Here is a 23,795-nt window from a genome sequence, read left to right as displayed (position 1 = left end):
TGTGGGATCTTCTAGGACCAGGGCTCGAACCTGCGTCCCCTGCATTGGCAGGCGGATTCTTAACTGCTGTGCCACCAGGAAAGCCCAATCTTTTTTTTTGTTTAACATCTTTATTGGAGTATAATTGCTTTTCAATGGTGTGTTAGTTTCTGCTTTATAACAAAGTGAATCAGCTATACGTATACATATATCCGCATATCTCTTCCCTCTTGCATCTTCCTCCCTCCCACCCTCCCTATCCCACCCTTCTAGGTGGTCACAAAGCACCGAGCTGATCTCTCTGTGCTATGTGGCTGCTTCCCACTAGCTATCGGTTTTACATTTGGTAGTGTACATATATCCATGCCACTCTCTCACTTTGTCCCAGCTTACCCTTCCCCCTCCCCATATCTTAAGAACATTGTATACTATTGGTGGGAGTGTACATTTTTCTCCATTTTGGAAATTAATATACTTTCACCTAATAAAACTTAAATACATAGGCCCCTCTATTCAGCACCTCCACTTGTAGAAATCTATATTCTACAGTGACTAGTATGAAATGCATTCTGACTAGAGTAGAAGATTTAAGAAAGTGGATGGTTCAGGAACAATGGTTGTTCTTTATTTTAATTCAATAAATATTGATTGTGTGGCATCACCGGATAGGTTAGAACCAAAAATATTGTAGGTTGGGACTCACTAATGACTTTGGACCCAAGACATTGACTACCCTAAATAATTTCTAATAAGAACTACCCTTTTTAGAATTTTTAATTTTTTTTTTTTTTTTTTTTTCAGTACACGGGCCTCCCACTGTTGTGGCCTCTCCCATCGCGGAGCACAGGCTCCGGACGCGCAGGCTCAGCAGCCATGGCTCACGGGCCCAGCCGCTCTGCGGCATGTGGGATCTTCCCAGACTGGGGCACAAACCTGTGTCCCCTGCATTGGCAGGCGGACTCTCAACCACTGCGCCACCAGGGAAGCCCCCAGAATTTTTAATTTTTTAATTGATGATATTTTGTTCCAAGTCCTGATTAGATTTTGTGAACCAAATGTATTAAAGAACATCTTTCAGATCCACTTTCTTGCAGCTAAAACTGTGTACAGTCACAGGGTGCCAACTAAGGCTGGGAGAAATAACTCTAGTGGGGGTATCATCTGAATCATATATACGTATAAGAATACACATGCATACTCCTAATATGGCCTTAAGCTCCATGCTCTCAAATTACTAATAAACATATTTTCTTATGAGAGCTGTCCAAGCTTTGAGGATTCAGACATTTCCTATGTAGCACTTCCCTCGAATCCTTGACTTTTTATTATTTGTAAGTATGATCTCATTATATTCAAACCCTTCAAAGTCAATATCTTAAAATATACAGCTGTAGAATTGCAAGGTACTCTTGTCCTAGGGCTTTCATCACATTGCCACTAATTCATTCATTCATGCATGCATGCATTTAAAAAAATATTTTGGAGCACCTATTCGTAAGATTATAGTAAGGATGAATTAATATATGGAAAGCACCTAAAACAGTGCTCAGCACATAATAAGCACTCAATAAATATTATAGCCATTGTTATCATCCATAAAACCTATAATAGGAGATGAGATTGTGATGATGGGTAGAAATCTTTCCTATCTTTTGAAGAAGAGGAGTTTTAAGCAATATTAAGTAGTGTTTTAATTTTAAGCAGTTTTAAGTCGTGACTTGACCAGATTTTCTATTCTAAACTCTCTCTCTGGGGCACAGAGAGCACATGTTGATATAGGCAGACTGATTATTAGAATTGTCTGTGAGAGAGATTGATAATTGCCTGGACTATGAAGGTGATACTCAAGATAAATAGGTAGACAGATTCAAGATATATCTAAGAGAGAAAAATCAACAGGAATTTAAAGTAAGTAATTGAGCAACCAGGTAGAATAGATCATGGAAATGAGTTGGGGTAATTGAAGGAGAAATTGACGAAAGGGACTGTGCCTCTAATTCACTGCTCTTTTTGCTATTAATATTTTTCATTTGAGAGTCTTACCTAGAACCATGTGAGGAGGTACTTAAAGCTACCCGTGCCTCACTCCCACAGATCTGCCTCACCAGGACAGTGGAGAGTAGGTGATTTCAGTACATCTTTCATTAAGAACCACTGCCATACGCTTCAGTATTTTTTTTTTAATTTATTTATTTTATTTATTTAATTTTGGCTAGGTTGGGTCTTCGTTGCTGTGCACGGGCATTCTCTACTTGCAGCGAGCGCGGGCTACTCTTCGTTGCGATACACGGGCTTCTCATTGGGTGGCTTCTCTTGTTGCAGAGCATGGGCTCTAGGCGCACGGGCTTCAGTAGTTGTGACTTGTGGGCTCTAGAGCGCAGGCTCAGTAGTCGTGGCGCACGGGGTTAGTTGCTCCGCGGCATGTGGGTTCTTCGTGGACCAGCGCTCAAATCCGTGGCGCCTGCATTGGCAGGTGGATTCTTAACCACTGCACCACCAGGGAAGCCCGCTTCAGTATTTTTTAACTGCATAACTGCCAGCTTTCTTTCTTTCCTTTTTTTTTTTCTTCTTGAACATTATTAAACCAAGAGTACAAAAATAATCAATGTGGTTCTTTTTCTATAGAGTAATATTTTCATACTTCCCTCTTTAAATGAAGTTTCCAAATATCTAAGTTGACAAACTGTTCCTTCATCTGTAGACCTCCCTATGGTGGTGACACTAGTTTTGAGAAACTGTATAAGCCTAACTAATTATAATTAGTCTCTTCAAAGTTCATTTACAATAAAACATAATTTTGCATTCACTACACTTTTCTTCTCCTTTTGCCAACCTTGTGTGATTGAGCACATGTCATTGGCATTAGCACTATGAGACTGTTAGATTCAATCATAAAACTCTTATCTGACCTTAGAAATGTGCAGAAACCCTCTTACCCCCCCTTTTTTTTTTCAGTATTTGGCATCCTGCTGACTGATAATGTGTTTGTTTCTAATAATTCTTAGCAACTTGACAATGAATATAGTGTTATACTGTGAATGAGCCTTTTACTTTTGTTGAATTTTATTTGCTAAAACTTACTGATTTCCTTTAAAAATAACATTTTAATTTTTTTTGGCCTGATGGTACAGGCTAATAGGCCTTGAGGTTAATATTAATAAAACTATGAAAGAAAATATGCTATATCTGTTGAATAATATCCACAGACTTAAGATAAAGATAAATGTAATTAAATTAGTTGGAAGGGAAAATGAGATTTGAAACAAAAAGCCCACATAACCTTATCATGTACCTTTATCTCCAAATAATTGTACATGTCTTTTGCTAGCACTTAAATACCCAGTACTGAATTTGACATCTGGATAGGAGGATGGTGGAAGTTGACCACTTATGGGACATATTCATTGAGTTCCTCATGACCGTTTTATCTTGATGCCTGGGCTTTTGGCCGAGGACCTGTCAAGAGCCCACAGTGGCAAGATCCCCTTCTCAAACCTTATTTTCCACAGTCAAGAAGTGCGTTTCAGGAAGCCTTAAAGACAAAAAAGAAGGCTTCTCATTTTAGGGTTGCAAAGAGTGGGGGAAGAGCATTCCAGGAAGAGGGGACATCATGTGTACAGGCCCTAAGCATGAACAAGAGAACAGCATAAAGATAGACTGAATGGCAGGCCAGTGACAGACCACACTGGGACCCTCATAAACCAGGAGAATTTTAGACAGCATCAGAATACTGAGAAGCCTTTAAAGAATGATAAGATAAGAATGATTTAATCAGATTTGTGTTTCTAAAAGATCACTCTGGCAGCTTAGGAGAATTGATTAGAGCAGGACAAAGGGCAGTGAAGGGAGATTAGATAAAAGAAATCAGTAGCCTAGGTAAGAAAATAATGACAGTGGCAGTGGAGACTCAAGAGATATTTTGGAGGGGGACAGCAGGGCTGGGTGATTGGATGAATGACACAAGAACAGATGCTTTACAAGTGGTTAGGATAGTACTTACGTAACAGGAGTCTGGGGCTCTGAAATCTCACTGTAGCTCACTTTTTAGAACACATTTTCAAAGATATAAATCAGGAGAGCCTTTCCCTTGCTTTCCAGTTAAGTACAGCAGTCCCATAATAAGAACAGTATTTGCTGTCACTTATACTTTTATTTGAAATATCATTTTTACTCCTTCTTGAACTCAAGAGACTTTTGAGAAAAGCTCTTCTGAACTCATCCATTTAGGTCTGAAGTAACACAAAGAGGTAAAGGGGAAAACATGTATCTCTGAAACTCAAGGACTTTTATTTTCATTCTAGAGCTCTGATCATTACAATGAGTAAATAAAATCAACCTGTAATTTTTGTTCACATTTCAAGTCAATCCACTCTAGAATATCATCCCTATTTTGTCCTATATTTTAAAAAGGAATACATTATCCAGTCCTGTGACAGTGTTCTTGACAGTGAAATAGATGATTCTATCATTTTTAGAAGGTAAACTTTGAAAATTTATTTTAAACTGTGTATGGGTACTTAATTTATAGTGATTGATACTCAAAGCTCAGCATATCTTGAGCATGCCATATTATTAAGTAGCTGATAATACAAATCAGTCCTTTATTCCCCTGCTTTTCACTTGATACATATAGAGTAGCTGGCATTTTTCTCCATGTGCATCTAAATTGCATAGTTACCAGTTTCTGTGGAAACCTGTTACTCCTTGGCAATTACCATTGATCATTATGTGAATTCTATGGTAATTTCATCATAGAACGAATTTTTTGAAATGATGTTGTACATTACAACCAACTTGCCAGTAGATAATAAGCTTTCCACCCTTCACAGAGGTTAAAAATGTACTGCTCATTTTTATAATTATTAGTGAATCATAAAGTCATTGCCAGTAGCCCAGACGAGGGTCAGAATTGAATATTTTAAGCTTCTTATTCCCCTTTCTTTTGTTTGATTTTGATTTTTATATGATAAATGCATGCTGATTAGTCTTATCAAATAAGGAATAAAAATTATTTCATTGAGAGAATTTATTAGCATTTTCTAGTTCATTCATTTTGAAAGCAAAGGAAATCTTTATTTTATTTAAATTGATTAGTATTTATATAAATGTTTAACTTTGTGGGACCTAAATATTTAGTTCTTCCTGATTTTTAGGTTTTATCATTGTGAAATTGATTTGTGACTATGTCAGTTAGATATCTTCACAGAATTTTAGTGTAAGATAATAAACGTTTGAAATTTAAGATAGTAATTTATCCCTCAAAACAATAAACCCCTCAAATCTTGGCCCATGTAATCAAATTCAGCAAGAAAGTATATTATCCTTACTCATATATGCTATACTATTGTGCATCATATTATAGAAAAACCACAAGTAAATGAACGTATAAATTCTTGGCAGTTAACACATACTAATGTTCACACAGTTATAACTCTTTGTTAACTTTTTCATCTTTCATATTATATAAGTGTATAATGTATGTGTGTGATGGCTTGCTATAAATTATAAAAATAAACTTCAGAAATCTAAACAGGCGAAATTTAATATTACTGCTTTTCATCTTGCGAATGTGTGTACCAAAGTGGTCTTACGTTCTTATGCAAACTGAGAGTGCCATTTTCAGTTCAACTGCAGAAGAATTACAAGAGGGGTTAGAGTTTTGTACTTTTTTAATATCTATTCTACTAATGTCTATAGGCCACCTTATTTTACTTAATCCCTAGATTGATGAAAAATATATCAATGCAGTAGAGGAGCTCAGTATTTTAAAGAGCCATTCATCTAATTATGTTTTAAAGTAATAACTCCTTATTATAGAAGGCTTCCCAAAGCTGGGCAGTGAGGAACTGGTTGGCGTTAGATGGAATAAGCAGAGGAAGACAGCATCCCAGACAGAGGAAATAGCGTGTGTACAGAAACAGGAGAAAGCTTAATATTTTCTAGAAACTACAAGTACAGGGTATTCTCTAGTTTCAGATACTCAGTTTCACAAAATTCATATTTTCTATTTCATTGAACTATGTGCCTTATATGCCTAATATTTTGAAGATGTTCTGTGGAACAGTAATTTTAATTTCTGGTATGGGCGCACTGCCAGTAAGAGAAAAGGCTAAGCCATGGAAGGGGGTCCTGAAGGTTCTTAAAAGTGCTTATGCTGAGCTTAGCAGAGCTGCATGAGCCCAACTCAGAGGATCTACAACTGTCTCCTGTCCCTTTCCCTTTCTTTTCCAAGCAGAGGGGCTCACTTGCCAGTCAGGGTCAGCATCACCAGTGAGCATCAGTTCCCAGGGCCTGGCCCAATGACCCTCCCATTCCCTGCCTCTATTAGACAGTTAGTTATGTGGCGAGCTTTACCAGGGTCACCTGAGTTTGTAGAGGAGAACAGCCAAGGCCTCGCCCCCATGGTGGTCTGTGCTGCTGAGGCTGGGGAGGATAGTGAGGATAGAGACTCCCCACTCCCCAACCCCCAGCAGCCTTGACAACACCTGCTCCAGGTGTCTGTCACAGGCTAGTTCAGAAGTTCAAAGAGCAGGGGCTTTCCAACCGTCTTTCCCAGCCCTGTGGCAGAGAAGCAGAGGCCTGGAAAGGAGACACTTCCCAGGGAAGGCTCTGTGGTAGTTCTTCTGTAGCAGATGCCTCTCATACTTTCAGATGCTGAATTTCAGACAAATTTTCAGAAGTGAGATGCTGCCTATAATTCCATTCAGGAAACATGTGGTGATCTCTAAACAGAAGTAGGAAATGGCAAGAAATAAAACCTGAAGAGACTGTTGGGAATTTCAATTATAAGAAGTAATGTGTAAAAAAATCTACAAACAATAAATTCTGGAGAGGGTGTGGAGAAAAGGGAACCCTCTTGCACTGTTGGTGTGAATGTAAATTGATACAGCCACTACGGAGAACAGTATGGAGGTTCCTTAAAAAACTAAAAATAGAATTACCATATGATCCAGCAATCCCAATACTGGGCATATACCCTAAGAAAACCATAATTCAAAAAGAGTCATGCGACCGCCTGGGGGGGTGGGATAGGGAGGGTGGGAGAGAGGGTGATGCAAGAGGGAGGAGATGTGGGAGCATGTGTGTATGTATAACTGATTTAGTTTGTTGTAGAGGGAAAACTAACACACTATTGTAAAACAATTATACTCCAATAAAGATGTTAAAAAAAAAAAAAAAAAAGAGTCATGCGGGCTTCCCTGGTGGCACAGTGGTTGAGAGTCCTCCTGCCAATGCAGGGGACACGGGTTCGTGCCCCGGTCCGGGAGGATCCCACGTGCTGTGGAGTGGCAGAGTCATGTACCACAATGTGCATTGCAGCTCTATTTACGATAGCCAGGACATGGAAGCAACCTAAGTGTCCATCAGCAGATGAATGGATAAAGATCTGGCACATATATACAATGGAATATTACTCAGCCATAAAAAGAAACGAAATTGAGTTAATTGTAGTGAGGTGGATGGACCTAGAGGCTGTCATACAGAGTGAAGTAAGTCAGAAAGAGAAAAACAGATACCGTATGCTAACACATATATATGAAATCTTAAAAAAAAAAATGGTCATGAAGAATATAGGGGCAGGACAGGAATAAAGAAGCAGACCTACTAGAGCATGGACTTGAGGACACAGGGAGGGGGAAGGGTAACCTGGGACAAAGTGAGAGAGTGTCATGGGCGTACATACACTATCAAATGTAAAACCGATAGCTAGTGGGAAGCAGCCGCATAGCACAGGGAGATCAGCTCAGTGCTTTGTGACCACCTAGAGGGGTGGGATAGGGAGGGTGGGAGGGAGGGAGATGCAAGAGGGAAGAGATATGGGGATACATGAATATGTATAGCTGATTCACTTTGTTATAAAGCAGAAACTAACACCATTGTAAAGCAGTTATTCTCCAATAAAGATGTTAGAAAAAATTCATTTAAGATGTTTTCTGTGGAAAAACAAAAAGTCATGTATAAAAGTAATAAGGATTTTGGACTCTCTCATTTAAAAAAAAAATATGTGAAGCTATTAAGAGTATTATTATCAGATACGTGTTTTACAGAGGCCACTCTGGCAGCAAAGTGGAGATGGCAGAAGAGCAAACCTTTGGGTCTAAATTGAGACCTGAAGTGAAGGCATGGGCTATTGTCAAGTCTTGGTGATGGGAATGACTTACTATTTACAAGTTAATGTTTTTTCTTGTTTTTTTGTGTTATTTTTAACATCTTTATTGGAATATAACTGCTTTACAGTGGTGTGTTAGTTTCTGCTTTATAACAAAGTGAGTCAGTTATACATATACACGTTCCCATGTCTCTTCCCTCTTGCATCTCCCTCCCTCCCACCCTCCCTATCCCACCCCTCTATGTGGTCCCAAAGCACCTAGCTGATCCCCCTGTACTATGCGGCTGCTTCCCACTAGCTATCTATTTTACTTTTGGTAGTGTATATATGTGCATTCCACTCTCTCACTTTGTCACAGCTTACCCTTCCCCCTCCCCATATCCTCAAGTCCATGCTCTAGTAGGTCTGTGTCTTTATTCCCATCTTACCCCTAGGTTTTTTTATTCGTTATACAATTTTTTAAACATCTTTATTGGAGTATAATTGCTTTACAATGGTGTGTTAGTTTCTGCTTTATAACAAAGTGAATCAGTTATACATATGATCCCATATCTCTTCCCTCTTGCGTCTCCCTCCTTTGCATCCTCCCTATCCCACCCGTCTAGGTGATCACAAACCACCTAACTGATCTCCCTGTGCTATGCAGCTCCTTCCCACTACCTATTTTACGTTTGGTAGTGTATATATGTGCATGCCACTCTCTCACTTTGTCACACCTTACCCTTCCCATTCCCCATATCCTCAAGTCCATGCTCTAGTAGGTCTGTGTCTTTTTCTCGTCTTACCCCAAGGTACTTCATGACCTTTTTTTTTTTTTTTTTACATTCCATATAAATGTGTTAGCATTCAGTATTTGTTTTTCTCTTTCTGACTTACTTCACTCTGTATGACAGACCCTAGGTCCATGCACCTCACTACAAATAACTCAGTTTCGTTTTTTTATGGCTGAGTAATATTCCATTGTATATATGTGCCACATCTTCTTTATCCATTCATCTGTTGATGGATACTTAGGTTGCTTCCATGTCCTGGCTATTGTAAATAGAGCTGCAATGAACATTTTGGTACATGACTCTTTTTTAATTATGGTTTTCTCAGGGTATATGCCCAGTAGTGGGATTGCTGGGTCGTATGGTAGTTCTATTTGTAGTATTTTAAGGAACCTCCATACTGTTCTCCATAGTGGCTGTATCAATTTACATTCCCACCAACAGTGCAAGAGGGTTCCATTTTCTCCACACCCTGTCCAGCATTTATTGTTTCTGGATTTTTTTATGATGGCCGTTCTGACCAGTGTGAGATGATATCTCATTGTAGTTTTGATTTGCGTTTCTCTAATGATTAATGGTGTTGAGCATTCTTTCATGTGTTTGTTGGCAATCTGTATATCTTCTTTGGAGAAATGTCTATTTAAGTCTTGTGCCCATTTTTGGATTGGGTGGTTTGGTTTTTTGTTATTGAGCTGCATCAACTGCTTGTAAATTTTGGAAATTAATCCTTTGTCTGTTGCTTCATTTGCAAATATTTTCTCCCATTCTGAAGGTTGTCTTTTGGCTTGTTTATGTGTTCCTTTGCTGTGCAAAAGCTTTTAAGTTTCAATAGGTCCCATTTGTTTATTTTTGGTTTTATTTCCATTTCTCTAGGAGGTGGGTCAAAAGGGTATTGCTGTGATCTATGTCATGGAGTGTTCTGTCTATGTTTTCCTCTAAGAGTTTTATACTCTCTGGCCTTACATTTAGGTCTTTAATCCATTTTGAGTTTATTTTTGTGAATAGTGTTAGGGAGTGTTCTAATCTCATAATTTGACATGTACGTGTCTAGTTTTCCCAGCACCACTTATTGAAGAAGCTGTCCTTTCTCCACTGTGCATTCCTGCCTCCTTTATCAAAGATAAGGTGACCATATGTGCGTGGGTTTATCTCTGGGCTTTCTATCCTGTTCCATTGATCTATATTTCTGTATTTGTGCCAGTGCCATACTATCTTGATTACTATAGATTTGTAGTATAGTCTGAAGTCAGGGAGCCTGATTCTTTCAGCTCCCTTTTTCTTTCTCAAGATTGCTGTGGCTATTCAGAGTCTTTTGTGTTTCTATACAAATTGTGAAATTTTTTGTTCTAGTTCTGTGAAAAATGCCAGTGGTAGTTTGATAGGGATTGCATTGAATCTGTAGATTGCTTTCTGTAGTAGAGTCATTTTCACAATGTTGATTCTTCCAACCCAAGAACATGGTATATGTCTCCATCTATTTGTATCATCTTTAATTTCTTCCATCAGTGTCTTATAATTTTCTGCATACAGGTCTTTTGTCTCTTAGGTAGGTTTATTCCTAGATATTTTATTCTTTTTGTTGCAATGGTAAATGGGAGTGTTTTCTTAATTTCACTTTCAGATTTTTCATCATTAGTGTATAGGAATGCCAGAGATTTCTGTGCATTAAATTTGTATCCTGCTACTTTACCAAATTCATTGATTAGCTCTAGTAGTTTTCTGGTAGCATCTTTAGGATTCTCTATGTATAGTATCATGTCATCTGTATGACATGATAAAAGTGCATTAAGGGAAGGCAAACATATCACAAACCCTTAGAGAAATGGTGGGATGGGCGGTAATAATAATAGACTTTTGTGTTCCTCTGATAACATAGTGATACATCTAATTCTGCTGAGTTCTGAGTTTCACAGAGGAGGTGATGCCAAATATGAGTCTTGAGGCAAATGTGTAGGAAAACAAAGGTGAAAAGTAATAGTCCAGACAGAGAAAACATTATGAGGGAAAACATAAGAACATGTCATATTCTGAATCCTGCAGTTTGTATGGAATGACTACAACCTGTGACACCTGTGGAGAAATAGCACAGAAGATTGACAAGAAGGGACTAGATCATGCCATAATAAGATTGGCCTTCATCCTATAGGCAATGGAAAGCTACTGCAACATTTAAACAAGAGAGTTTGGATCAGGTTAGATTTAGGACAATGTAGAAGATGAAGTGGAAGGAGTCTAGAAGCAGGAAGACTCAGTAGTAGAAGACTATTGGAAGAGTTCAGGTGAGAGGTGGCAAATTCAAGTCAAAGTCCAGGTGAGAAGTGGTAAGAATGGAGAGTAGAGAAACTACACATACTTTGGAGATAGACTTGATGGAGTTGTAACTATGTAAATGTGAGTGGTCTCAGATCATGCTCAGGTTATTAAATTGTGAGACACAGAAGAGCAGTAGGAAAGCTTTGAGGGGAAAGTCAAAGATGGAGCTTTAGGTACTTGTGAACATTCAGAAAATTGGGCAGTGGAAATACGGGTCTGGCACTTAGCTAGGAGAAACAAACTAGAGAAACAGGTCATGGAGTCTCTGTGTATCACTGATAATAATGGTTGTGTACGGCTGATGTTTCCCAGCAAAAGTTATACAGAGTAATGAAAGAAGATTGCCAAGAGCAGAACCAAGGAGAAAGAAAAGATGCATCAGTTTGAGAGGTGGAAGAAACATAAAGGGCATGGTGTCAAGGAATGAGAAAATTTTAGGAAAGAGGGAAAATGTTTAGGAAATTTTATCATAGAATGATAAGTTTAGGAAAGAAAAGCACCCAGAGTTAACAATGAGAAGATCACCAGCAATCTCTGTTAGGGCAGTTTTTATGAAGTGGTGAGGCATGACTTACTTCGTAAAATCAGCACCAATAGTCCCTAGCTTTTTAAATTAATTTCCAGCGATTTACTTAAGTCCCCCAGAATTTCTTATTTTTAAAAAAAAATCTCACAAGTTCCCTACTTTCACAGTCCAAATGGGGAGAAGGAGTCCCCTGACATCTACAGTCTGGCTGAGAAAAAAGGCAGGTGTCCTGGAGTTCTCTTTGCAGAACTCGTGTAGAAATCTGGCCCTGCAGAGAGCTACAAGCAAGGCAAGCTGTCCCCCCAGTAAGAGTAAACTGGATTCCAGGTTGCCTGCTTGAAGGCAGTGGGGACAGTTAGGAGTAAGGAGGGCATAGTAAAGAGCAGAGAAAATTTAGAAGAGCTGTCTGGGAAACAGTGACGTAATTACACAGAGTAGGATGTTAAATTCATGCATAAAGAATGAATGAGTGAACAGTTACCCACAGAGAATGAAATTGGACCTGTGGCAATGGATTGTCCTAACACCTGCATTTACCACAACTGATTTTTTTTAAAATTTAGGTCATACCAAGACAGACATTTTAAGACCACTGTTCTTAATGTTCTATCATTGGATTTAATGAGACATACTTAAAAACAAATGGACTGTTTTCTATAGGGCCAGATTCACACTCGACTTCACAGAGTAGAAACTTAAAATGTTCGAAATTAACCCAAATCAATTTTTTAAAGATTTTCTCAGGAGAGAGAAGAGGGCACATTTGGTGAAGACCCTGAGTGCCATGTGAAACATGTAAAAGATTGACTGAATGAAAATAGGCCATTCTTTCTCTCCCTTAGACACTAAGCCACCTCTTATTCTACTCGATTTTACTTTAATTGGAAATATTTTAAAATTTTAGAACCAGTTTTTTTCTAAATATCTGAATACTTATTTTTCTCCCTTTCTAAAAAGAAATGTCAGAGATTAAAAAGTTAAATCTTCCTTCCTTGAAACTAGCAAGAAAAGAACTCTTTGGTTCTAATTGTAGTTATTGTCTGGATTATATATTTTCCAGTTTCCTAGGAGAGTTTCTAGTATGCTCTGCTAGTTTCCGCAGCAGTTTCATCCCCTAGTAGAACATTGGCTATTGTATAATCTCCCCAGTTGAAAGTATCCACAGTCAAGAACAACAGCATGCATTCTGGGCACACTTATTTACCACAATTTCTCTCTAAATATCATAATGTCCTTTTACTATGAAATTTTTCAGGCTATGATGTAAAAGAGAGCCCTCTCTGTGTGTGGCTCTTTTCTTCGGGCTTCAAGGAAATTGGCCCTTGCAGCTGGTGTTTCTGAAAGTGAGTTATCAAAATTACTAACCAGTTCCATTTAGTTTGTGGATTAAATGTTTGCAAATGGCAGCTTTAGCCTCTGGCAGTTTAAAAACTGGGCTTAGCTTAACGTACCATCTGACACTAGGTTTTACCTTCTTTTAATTTCATTCCAAAAAATGACTCAGTTATTCACTCCAAGCTACCCACCCCCCAAAATTATTTTCTATGAATGGGAAGAAACAGATTAATGAGCCTACAGTGTGCCTTGATTTATAGAGCTACCGTGCTTTGATTCATTCAATAAACATGCATTGGGTATCTAGCCTACAATGGGGTTCTGCATTTGCAGAGTTCGTAAGCATGGCCTTTTCCCTCAGGTCCTTGCAAACCAGTCAGTAAAGAACATTGTAAGTTCTACAATAGAGGTCTGCACAGAGCAGAGCAGAGGGCCATCACCATCAACTGTACTATATACCAACTTGTCTGAAGTTTAAAATATTTTGTATCAAAAGCGAGGGATCCCCATTTTATGTAATTAATTGAGCAATTCCTTTGATAAAACATAGCCCCTTTGTAAATGCTTTCTTAATTCGTTTCCTTTGTAACTTTAGAATTTCTTAAAATAAGGCACACTTATAATTTCTGCCCTCGAAATAAGTATGTAAGAGTAAATATTTGTGAGATGTTACAGCATCCTAATATGTTTTACACTATTAAAGTTTGTGTGAATTTAGAGTGAGAGTATATGTATTTCTTTTTCTTTCATGTAGAATCTTGCAACTGGATGGGTTCTTAGAGATCATGTGCTCTTGGGATGGAAAACTTGAAGTCCAAAATTTACAACTCACCAGGTCATACTCTGAAAGGGGACAAATAGGGCCTAATATACCAGTCTGCTTTTCACAAAAAAAAAAAAATATTTTAATCTATGCTTAGAATGTTCATATGAGCATTGATTTAGTAAAAATATACTTAAATTCTCAAATTTTATATTTAGAAAATCTCATGTAAATTTATCAGGTCATGTTCAAGAAAGCCTTAAAGAGCAAATCATGAATAAAAAATAGCCACTTCTAGAAGTTGTTCCTTTTTTCAACACTATTTGTTAAAGCCACAGTTATGATATATGCTCTCTGTAAAAGGTCAATTAGCAGATTCCCCAGGATATTTTAAGTTTTGTGTTATCTTCTAAATGTCAAGTTGAAATGTTACATTTGGGAGAATTTTGCCATAAAATAGTCCAAATGATGAAAAACAAATATTCCAGGTCAAGGATAAGGGAGTGGAAGGGAATCATACTTTGCTTCCAGAAGCCTGAGAGGCTTCAAGGCCAGATCAGTTCGCCAGTCAGTTCCCAACAGTGGCCCATTCCCTGAGATGGCAAGGAAATTGAACTCTTTTTAATATTTGGCCTCTTTTCACTGACCGACTCCTATGAACTAGTGTGAAGTAGTACAAAAGACAGTTTTTCATGCTTTTTTAATATGAGAAAGGCCAGAGCCTACACATAAACTATGGGGTATGTTCTAGGAAAGGTCTGAAAGTATAAAGAGAAGAAAATAACCAATGGGACACAAGTGTTGGTCCCAGTGAAGACCAAGGGGAATAAGATTAAAAGCTCTGATAGAAGGATGACCATTGAACAATTCTTTTTGAGAGCCTGGAGGAAAACAGGCGAGGATAGATGTGGCTATAGATATCTTTGTTCATGTCTGAGTTTAAAGTTGAAAAAGTTCATTCCTAATCTCTTCAGTTTTCACTGGGAAGCAAGGCAAGGCCATTTTCAAAAAGATTTGTAGGAGGGAATAAGGATTGGGATTGTAGGAGAGTTGTGGGCATTTGGGATATCAGCTGTGGGAGTGGGGAAAATCACTGAGTAGGGACAGGTAAAAGTTTCCTCCCAGCAGTGAGGATGCAGCTGCAGTTGAATACTGTGATTGTGGAGTTTCACCAATATGCCTGGTTATGTTAATTCTCCACCAGTAACGAGCAACTTAGATGTAGAAAGTAAAAACATAGAAAGAAACAAACATAAAAGTTTATAGATTGACTTTATAGGAGAACCTAAATACAAAAACACTGAGGGTCTGGTGAAAGTGGTTAAAGTGTATTGATCTTTCGGTAGGCTTTGAAAGACCTCTTTTTTTGCTTTTAGAATATGGTTGAAGTCTCATTAAAAATAGACTATTTGCAAAGGAAAGGTTTATAGACAGAGGCCGAAATGGCAATAATCTAATTTTTAAACAACGCCAGTTTTTTTCCATTTAGCTAAGTGTATCAAAGAAGTATTTTGGTTTTGAGGATTCACATCTTCTTTGGGTAACTTGTGGTAATTCTTACCCTGTTTCTCTCCCACACCCCACTGTGTAATTACTTGTACACAGTAGATATTTAATAAGTCTGTATTGACTGTTCTTTAATTATGTATGGAGTTCATTCAGGTTTTTTCTGTGAGATGTTATGGAAAAACCCGAACGAACTTTTTGGCCAACCCAAGAATACGCAGTTCTCTGAAATGCCCTTCTCTCTACCTCTTTGCTGGGTAAATTCCTCTTATGATCCAGTTCAAATATCATCTCCGAAATTATCCCCCACTCTTACAGGCGAATAATCAGGTCTCTGTCCTTAGAGTAGTTCTTAACTGTTTTCTATCATATTATCATTATTTACTGGTATAGCTATTTCTCATCATTGCCTTTTATCTATCAAGGAGCAGGGACTTTAGCTTATTCATCTTAGGGTCTCCATACCTTGTGTGTGCCTGCTTTGTATAAAGTGCTCCAGGTTTGTCTGGCAAACAGTATGACAGTGAGAAAACTCATTCTACAAGCACGCTGTTGGCTTATGTTGGAAAACCCTGCCCTCTAAAGGATTTTTGCCTCTTTAAAATTTTCCTGCATTTAGGGTACTGCTGTTAGGTGAGCAATGATTAATTGGTTATGGCTCTGTAATCCAATCAGTGGATGTAATGAACTTAGAGAAAAGTTAGCCTTTTTCCCTACACCAACTTTTCTTTTCTTTTCTCTTTAAAAAAAATTTTAGGGACTTCCCTGGTGGTCCAGTGGTTAAGACTCTGTGCTCCCAATGCAGGGTCCTGGGTTTGATCCCTGGTCGGGGAACTGAGATCCTACATGCCACATGGTGCAGCCTAAAAAATTTTTTAAAAATTATACCATTTTGAAAGGTTACAACTTCTTTTAATTAGGCATACAACATAGTTGATTTTCAATATATATTTATTAAAAATACAGATGTCCACCAAGATGTTAACAGTGACCATTATTTGGGTTGTGGCATTTTTATTTTTTAACTTTTTCCTCTAGATATCATTTTTTTCATTCTTTGAATTTTCTATTTCATGATATATACTAGGGGAAAATTCCATTGTTTAGAATATATGGTACATGGTGGAGACATTTAAGATAAATAAATGCTTTGGTACAGTTTGGAACCAGGCAGCTGGTTCAAGATGGACCAGTCCATGCTCCAGTAACAAATCTCAGTGGCTTAGGAAAACAAAAGTATATTTGCTGTAGGTAGACAGGGGTACTTCTACATCCAATATTGCACATCCAACCCTCCATCTCAAAGTAGTTTCCAAAGTTTCTGTAACCAGAGGAGGGAGAGACGGAAGAGACCAGCCAGCTCTCACCTGCCTCAGCACGTGTCATTTGCCATGGCCAAAACAAGTCCCATGGCCCCAAGCTTACTGCAGAGTAAAATGGAAAATGCAGGGGAGCACATATTGTGCACTGACTGAGCAGCAGTTGTCTCTGAACGTGACTACAACTCGTTTCATTTTACAGTTACTGTAATGAATGTATGTTGGATCCAGACTGCGGTTTCTGCTATAAGATGAATAAATCAGCCGTCAGTGACTCCTCCTGTGTTCCAGTGAATAAAGCATCTACAAACGAGGCAGCCTGGGGCAGGTATGTAGGCTCAGTATATACCATAAGAATATACAATAAGATTTCAGAATGAGTCTTATTTTTAAACTTACAGAATGACTGCACTTACAGTCAATGACTCTACTTCTTTTAAGTTGGTCTTCTTTCAAAGAATCTTTGAAACTGGTCTTTATAACTACATTACTTTGCAGCATGTTCTGATGGGTGTGGGTAGACAACATTGCAACTGTATGTTTCACAAACTTAGAATATAAACTCTAGCCTAGACTTCAGGAAATCCAAATTTCAGACCCAGCGTTGTCCTAATAAGCTACAGGAGTTTGGATCTTGAGGCAGGTATTTCTAAATATCGCCAAGGCAGTTTCTGCTGGGTATTTTTAAATTATACTAATAATTTCGAAACTCCCAAACTTAAGTGAAAGACAGAAAATTGTCAAGTCAAAATGAATTACTATCACTTTAAATTCTTTTATTCTTTTAGTACTTTCCTGGAAGTCAGAGAAATTAAACAAAATAAGGATAAAGTTGGTAATTATAGGCAAATATGAGAAAGTGTAAACCTTTCTCTTTTTGACAGATCACATTGGTTTATAGTAGGCACATAAAAGAAATATTAGTATAGAACAAATATGAACTAATATTCATATTCATGGACACAAAAACATGTAAGTATTATTTGACATGGCTTTAACCTCTTTTGTGTTTTAAATTCTCATAAAAAGAATAGTATCCTCTCATTCTATCTCCTAATACTGATGAAGGCAATGAAATCTGTAATAAAGTGCTTGTATCTCCTAGGAGCCATGAAGTAATAATATATCATTATTAATTATTATGCTGTTGTCATTAATCATTTTATTAGGGAATTACTCCAAAGAAGTAGAAATAAATTATATGGTAATTGAGTGAAAATCAGAACACATTTTAAATACACTGATTAAAAAGAAATACGTAAAAGAAATGCAATTATTACTTAAAATGAAAACATGAAAGAGCTTCTTTTAAAAACACCCAGTGCATACTTTTCATCAAACTTTATTAGAAACTTAATTGATTAAATATTTTTAGATGTAATAGTTTACAGCTTTAATCCTTATGATGTTTTTCAATAGAAAAAACCTGAAAGTTACTAGTCAAGAATTACGATCATTATGAAATCTATGTTTATAGTTTCCTGTGTTTCACAGAATTAATTTACAAACTTAAGAGAAATGTCTACTGATGGTAAGGGGATGCTGAAATTAGATGTTTCTCTCTTCCTCAGTAGAAGGTCTAGAGGTCAGAGGTCTCAAAATAAGAGTCTTGTTCTTTTTGCAAATAACAAATTGTACAACTTTTTAATAGAAATGTGTATTACTTCTTTTATTTCAATGTATTCTTAGATTTTATTTATATTTTTGTACCACTGTTCCTTGGTTTACACACACTACTAGAGAAAAGTGAAAACAGATAATACCCAAGTAGGAAAAATACAAAGAACTAAACAAAATATACAAAGAACTTTCATGTTTTTGGACTATTCTTAGAATAACCTCAAATTCTTTACTGCCCGCCCCCCCGAAAAAAAAAACAGGTTTTCTCACTCTTCTCTGTGCTGAGCAACAACCCTCCTCCTAAGTTTGGCCACTGTGGTGGGTTGCCTCAATCTGTTCTAGAAAGAAAGCAAAAAATGCAGGATGTGTTAACCATGAAAAATTCCTACGACAGATTTTCCACTTGTAGGTAAAATAGCATTCACTATATTTTTGTTTATTAGTTGGTCGACAGGTTTTATGCAGTTACCTAGGATGGAATTTTCAGGGTAAAATCTACCATTACCTTGGATTCATATTTGAGATATACTATTTCTAGATGTTTCAGGGTCAAGTATTGAGGCAATTCATAGACAGAAACTGAGATCTCTAATCATAGCTGTTTCCTGAAAAGACACCAGGTAAAATGATAATACCATTCATGATGGGGATAGTATGCTGATTTTGATGTACTCTGAATTATCTCAACATAATGAAAACAATTTGTCCATATAATCAACTATAATTAGTTGGAAACAGAACTTTAAGTCAATCAGCATGCTTTTCTATATCTATGTAGTTATATTTCAATCAAAAGTTTTTTTAATCATTTAGTTCTCAAAAGAGATATACAAATGACCAAGCACATGAAAAACTGTTCAGCATCACTAATCATTAGGGAAATGCAAGTCAAAACTACAATGAGATATTACCTCAGACCCCTTAGAATAAAAAACAACAACAAAAACAAAACAACAATTGTTGTGAAGGATGTGGAAAAATTGGAAACTGTATGCACTGTGGATAGGAATGTAAAATGGTGCAACCAGTATTTTAAGACAGAATTATATATCATTTAACAATTCCATTTCTGGGTATATGTCCAAAAGAATTGAAAGCAAGGTCTTAAAGTTATATTTGAACCCATGTTCATAGCAGCATTATTCACAATAGCTAAAAGATGGAAGCAACTCGAGTGTTATTTGACAGATGAATGGATAAACTGTATATACAAACAATGATATATTATTCATATTTAAAGGAAAGAAATTCTGGCTACTACAACATGAATGAACCTTGAAGACATGATGATAAGTGAAATGAGCAAACACTGTATGACTCCACTAATATGAGGTACCTAGAGTAGTCAGGTTTATAGAGACAGGAAGGAAAATGGTGGTTGCCACAGGCAGGGGCAAGAAGGGAATAGGGAGTTTGTTTAATGGGTATGGAGTTTCAGTTTTGGAAATGGAATGAGTTTTGGAGGTTGCTTCACTAAGGTGAATATGCTTAACACTACTGAACTGTACAATAAAAAATTATTAAAATTTAAAATGGTTAATTAAAATGGTAAATTTTATGTAATGTGTACTTTACAATTAAAACCTTTAAGAAGGAAAATCCATGTTAAAATCATTTAACATACTTCTAGAAAATATAGTATACTTAGCTGATAGAAAACCTCCACCTGTCCATCATCCTCAGTACCTCCTACATGCATCCCACACACAGGCAAATACAGGTTTATTTAATTCACAGCTGAACTTGAGAGAAATGCCCACGTGCCACCAGTGAGAATGAGAGCAGTGAGCCCATGTGGAAACCCAGCAGCCTATGGGAATATCAGAACAGAAGCCAGCCTAAAGGGTGAGAAGCTAGTGTTTTAGGTGGTGAGAAAACAAAGGTGCAGGTCTTGACTCTGGAGCTGTGATGGGCTACCTAGGCTCTGAAACAGAGACAAGAAAAACTGTTGGCCTGGACTAGGCAAGCTGCTAAATTCTCTGTGGCCCACTCGGGACCTTGAATAGAAATAGCATCACACATGAGAAAGCAAAACCAGGAGCATTTACTGTGCGGAAATATGGCTTCTAATTTCACACTGCCTTTGTGAAAGGCGAACCATAGGAGAAACATGAAGAGTGAAAAAAAAAAAGTGGTTCCCAAACCAGAGACATCTATAGAGCTAACTCAGAAAGAAACATGCAATTGTCAGAATCCAGGACACATGAGACTTCCATGGAAAGCAAATATGAGATAGTCAAAAATTTTAAACTACATCAATTTATGAAGGAAAGAAAGCCACCAAGTGTGACAGGTGGAAGAATGAATACCTAAATAATCTTGTATTACCAAAAAAAAAAAAAAAAAAAATTTAAGAGACTTTAATATGTTTAGAAGAAAAAAAGGAAATAGTATAATTTTTTCGATTATACTGAAAGCTGCACACTTATGATTTGTGCAGTATATTGGTATGTATGTGTGTGTGAATATATATATATACATATATAACAAATGTTATACTTAAGTAAATTTTGTAAAAAAAAAAAAAAAAAACTTGGAAAGCTAAACTTCTAGATAAATAACATAGAATGTGGTATGGGAACTTTGGGGGGAAAAAAAAAGCCCTCTATATTCTTTTGTTTGTTTTCAGAAGGAAATGGAGATTATAATTAATTTTGCAACTTGTTAAATATAGGTGTTAAAAATATAAGTATAATCTCTTAAAGATATATACTAGTACAGAGAGAAAAAAGAGAATGAGTCAAACTAATAAAGATAGGAAAAGGGGAAAATTACAGGAAAAAAACATGGTTAAGAGAAACCACCAAAAAAAAAAAAACCCAGCAAAATTAGTTACATGTAAATGTACCTGTTATTAAAGTGAAAACAACTCAGTTAAACGTACCTATTAAAGACAAAGTTCCTCACACTAGATTTTTTTAATGCAGTTATGTGCTGTTTACAAGAGACAATCATTGAAAGGTTGGAAATAAAGGAGTGGAAAAAATTAGATAAGTGCTCAATCAAGAAGACAAAAAATAAATTTGGAAAACTTAATAACAAGCTTTATGTAAGAGTTAAAAAAATGAACCTAACACATAGAGAGCTTCATTCTTTTCAAGCAAACATAAAACACTTATGAAGATTTACAATATTCAAGCACAAAGAATAAATTTATATAAATTCCAATAAATTCTAAGTAAATCCAGATAATCAGTATTGTGCAAAATATCTTTTCAGTGATAACACTGCAAAGCAATAGAAAGATATTTATCATGTCTTTTACTTTAGTCTGTAAACTTAACAAAAAGTCTTCAAATTAATTAATGGGTTAGGAAGGAATCATAATAATGGAAACCAGGACACTGAAATTAGTAACTGACAAGATCCACAAGAAGTGAGAGCTAGAATACAGAGTTAGCCTGTAGAGTAAGCAGAGGATGGAAATTAAAAGACAAGAGGAAAAACTAATGCAAAGCAAAGAAATACTAGAGAAGATCCAAAAACAAAAGTTGGTTCTTAAAGAAGACAAATTTAATGGAGAAACCTCTGGCAATACTGGTTAAGAAGAGAAAGAAGGCACCGACATTATTTAGAGTGAGGAAAAAGGGCATATAAAGATAGTAAAGATGTTAAAATTCATAAAAGAATATTATGAATAATGCTGTCCAGTGCATTTGGAAACAGATAAAATAGACAATTTTCTAGAAAAAACATAACTTTCCAGAACCAGCTTGATACCTTTGTAAAGTGTGATTTTTATTCCCATTGTACAGATGAAGACAGTGAGGCTTAGAGGGTCTGAATTACTTTCTCAAAGTCAAAAAGCCAGTAAGTCCATTGCTTTTAGGGGAGCAACAATTGGGTAGAAGAAAGAGGCACATTTTTGAGTCGGTTTCAAATTTTGAGCTTTTATCATTTCCCTCATCATTGGCACTGGGACAGTCTGGGCCTCTCTGAGCCCCAATCTTCATCTGTAAAACGGGAATAATATAACTACTGTGTTGAACAATATGGTTTTTATTTGTTTTTATTGAAGTATAGTTGATTTACAATATTGTGTTAGTTTAAGATGTATAGCACAGTGATTCAGTTATTTTTTTCAGGTAATATTTCATTATAGGTTATTCAAGATATTGAATATAATTTCCTGTGCTATACAGTAAATCCTTGTTGCTTGTCTATTTTATGTATAGTAGTTTGTGTCTGTTAATCCCATACTCCTAATATACAATATAACATACAATATTCCATTGTGTGTATGTGTATACATACATATATATATATATATGTATACACACACACACACACACACACACACACACACATCTTCTCTATCCATTCATCTGTCAGTGGACATTTAGGTTGCTTCTGTGTCTTAGCTATTATAAATAGTGCTGCTATGAACACTGGGGTACATATATCTTTTCAAATTAGAGTTTTCATTTTTTCTGTATATGTACCCAGGAGTGGGATTGCTTGATCATGTGGTAGCTTTATTTTTAGTTTTTAAAGAAACCTTCATACTGTTTTCCAAAGTGGCTGCACCAATTTACATTCCCACAAACATTTGAGGGTTCCCTTTTATCCACAGCAGTATGGTTTTTATGAACTTTAAATAAGTATTTCTGAAGACACTCATAAAAATGTAATGGTCTGCACACATATAAGTAATAAATATCCTGTAACAATTTTTATTTTTCTTAAATTTGTCAATAACACATTTTCTAGACTAGAATAAGCACTTCCTAACAGATAAGTGCATTAGAATACTTTCTATTTATTTATCTGTGTCTATTCATGCACCTCCATCTCTCCTGGCTTTCTATACACACAAAAACAAAAATAATCTATTCTGGTACTTCAAATATCCTGACTCTTTAAAAGTATTGTTAATTAAGGATACTTTCTTAATGTGCTGATTCAGTATTTGTTTCCTGTAATGCAACATTTTCACTCTGTAATTAGACACACCAAAATAGCCAGATAGATCCTTATTTGGCAATTCATTGTTCTAACTTGCACTGAATGTCTAGTTTATTGTATTCATTCAGCAGATATTTTTCTCAAATCTGCACTCATACAACACCCAGCCTGTCTTCCCAGCTACCCACCACTCTCCCACACAGAAGTCTAGTCAATCGAAACCTCCTGTTATCACCCTAATATCCATTATGATTTCTGATCTCTTTGCCTTTCCTCATGCTGTGCTTTCTGCCTAGGATATACCCTTCTTCTCCCTCTTTTGACTCTTTGACTCTGACTTCTAAGCATTATTTTTTGCCCAGATTAGGTATCACTTTTTCCTTGCAATCTCTCTGATTAGCCCCAGAGAACAATGCTTATTATATCCCCTGTTGTCCCCTCTAGCACTTACCTGTATAACTTATGATAATTATACTGTCTTATTTGATAGTGATTTGAGTTTGGATGTATCTTCTCTTTTAGATTATAAATTCCAATGTCTGTATCCTGCAGTATTTTAAATTCCTCAGTGCCTTACCATTCAGTCAATAATCATTAAATAACAAAAATGGAAAAGTCTGCCATCACCAGAAAATATATAAGGGTTTGA

At 36.5% G+C, this 23,795-nt stretch overlaps 1 protein-coding gene across 1 annotated transcript in view; it reads left to right on the top strand.

Annotated features, from left to right (window-relative positions):
- Positions 1–23,795, top strand: part of SLC2A13 (solute carrier family 2 member 13) — a 376,120-nt gene that overhangs the window by 303,705 nt on the left and 48,620 nt on the right. The window contains exon 7 of the mRNA XM_059082261.2: positions 16,824–16,949. Coding sequence (XP_058938244.1) covers positions 16,824–16,949 — 126 coding nt within the window. The remainder of the gene's footprint in view (positions 1–16,823; positions 16,950–23,795) is intronic.

The sequence above is a fragment of the Kogia breviceps genome, chromosome 12, assembly GCF_026419965.1.
Source record: "Kogia breviceps isolate mKogBre1 chromosome 12, mKogBre1 haplotype 1, whole genome shotgun sequence".
Lineage (NCBI taxonomy): Eukaryota > Metazoa > Chordata > Mammalia > Artiodactyla > Physeteridae > Kogia > Kogia breviceps.
The sequence above is the reverse complement of the archived record's forward strand: the minus strand, read 5'-3'. Positions and strand labels throughout refer to the sequence as shown.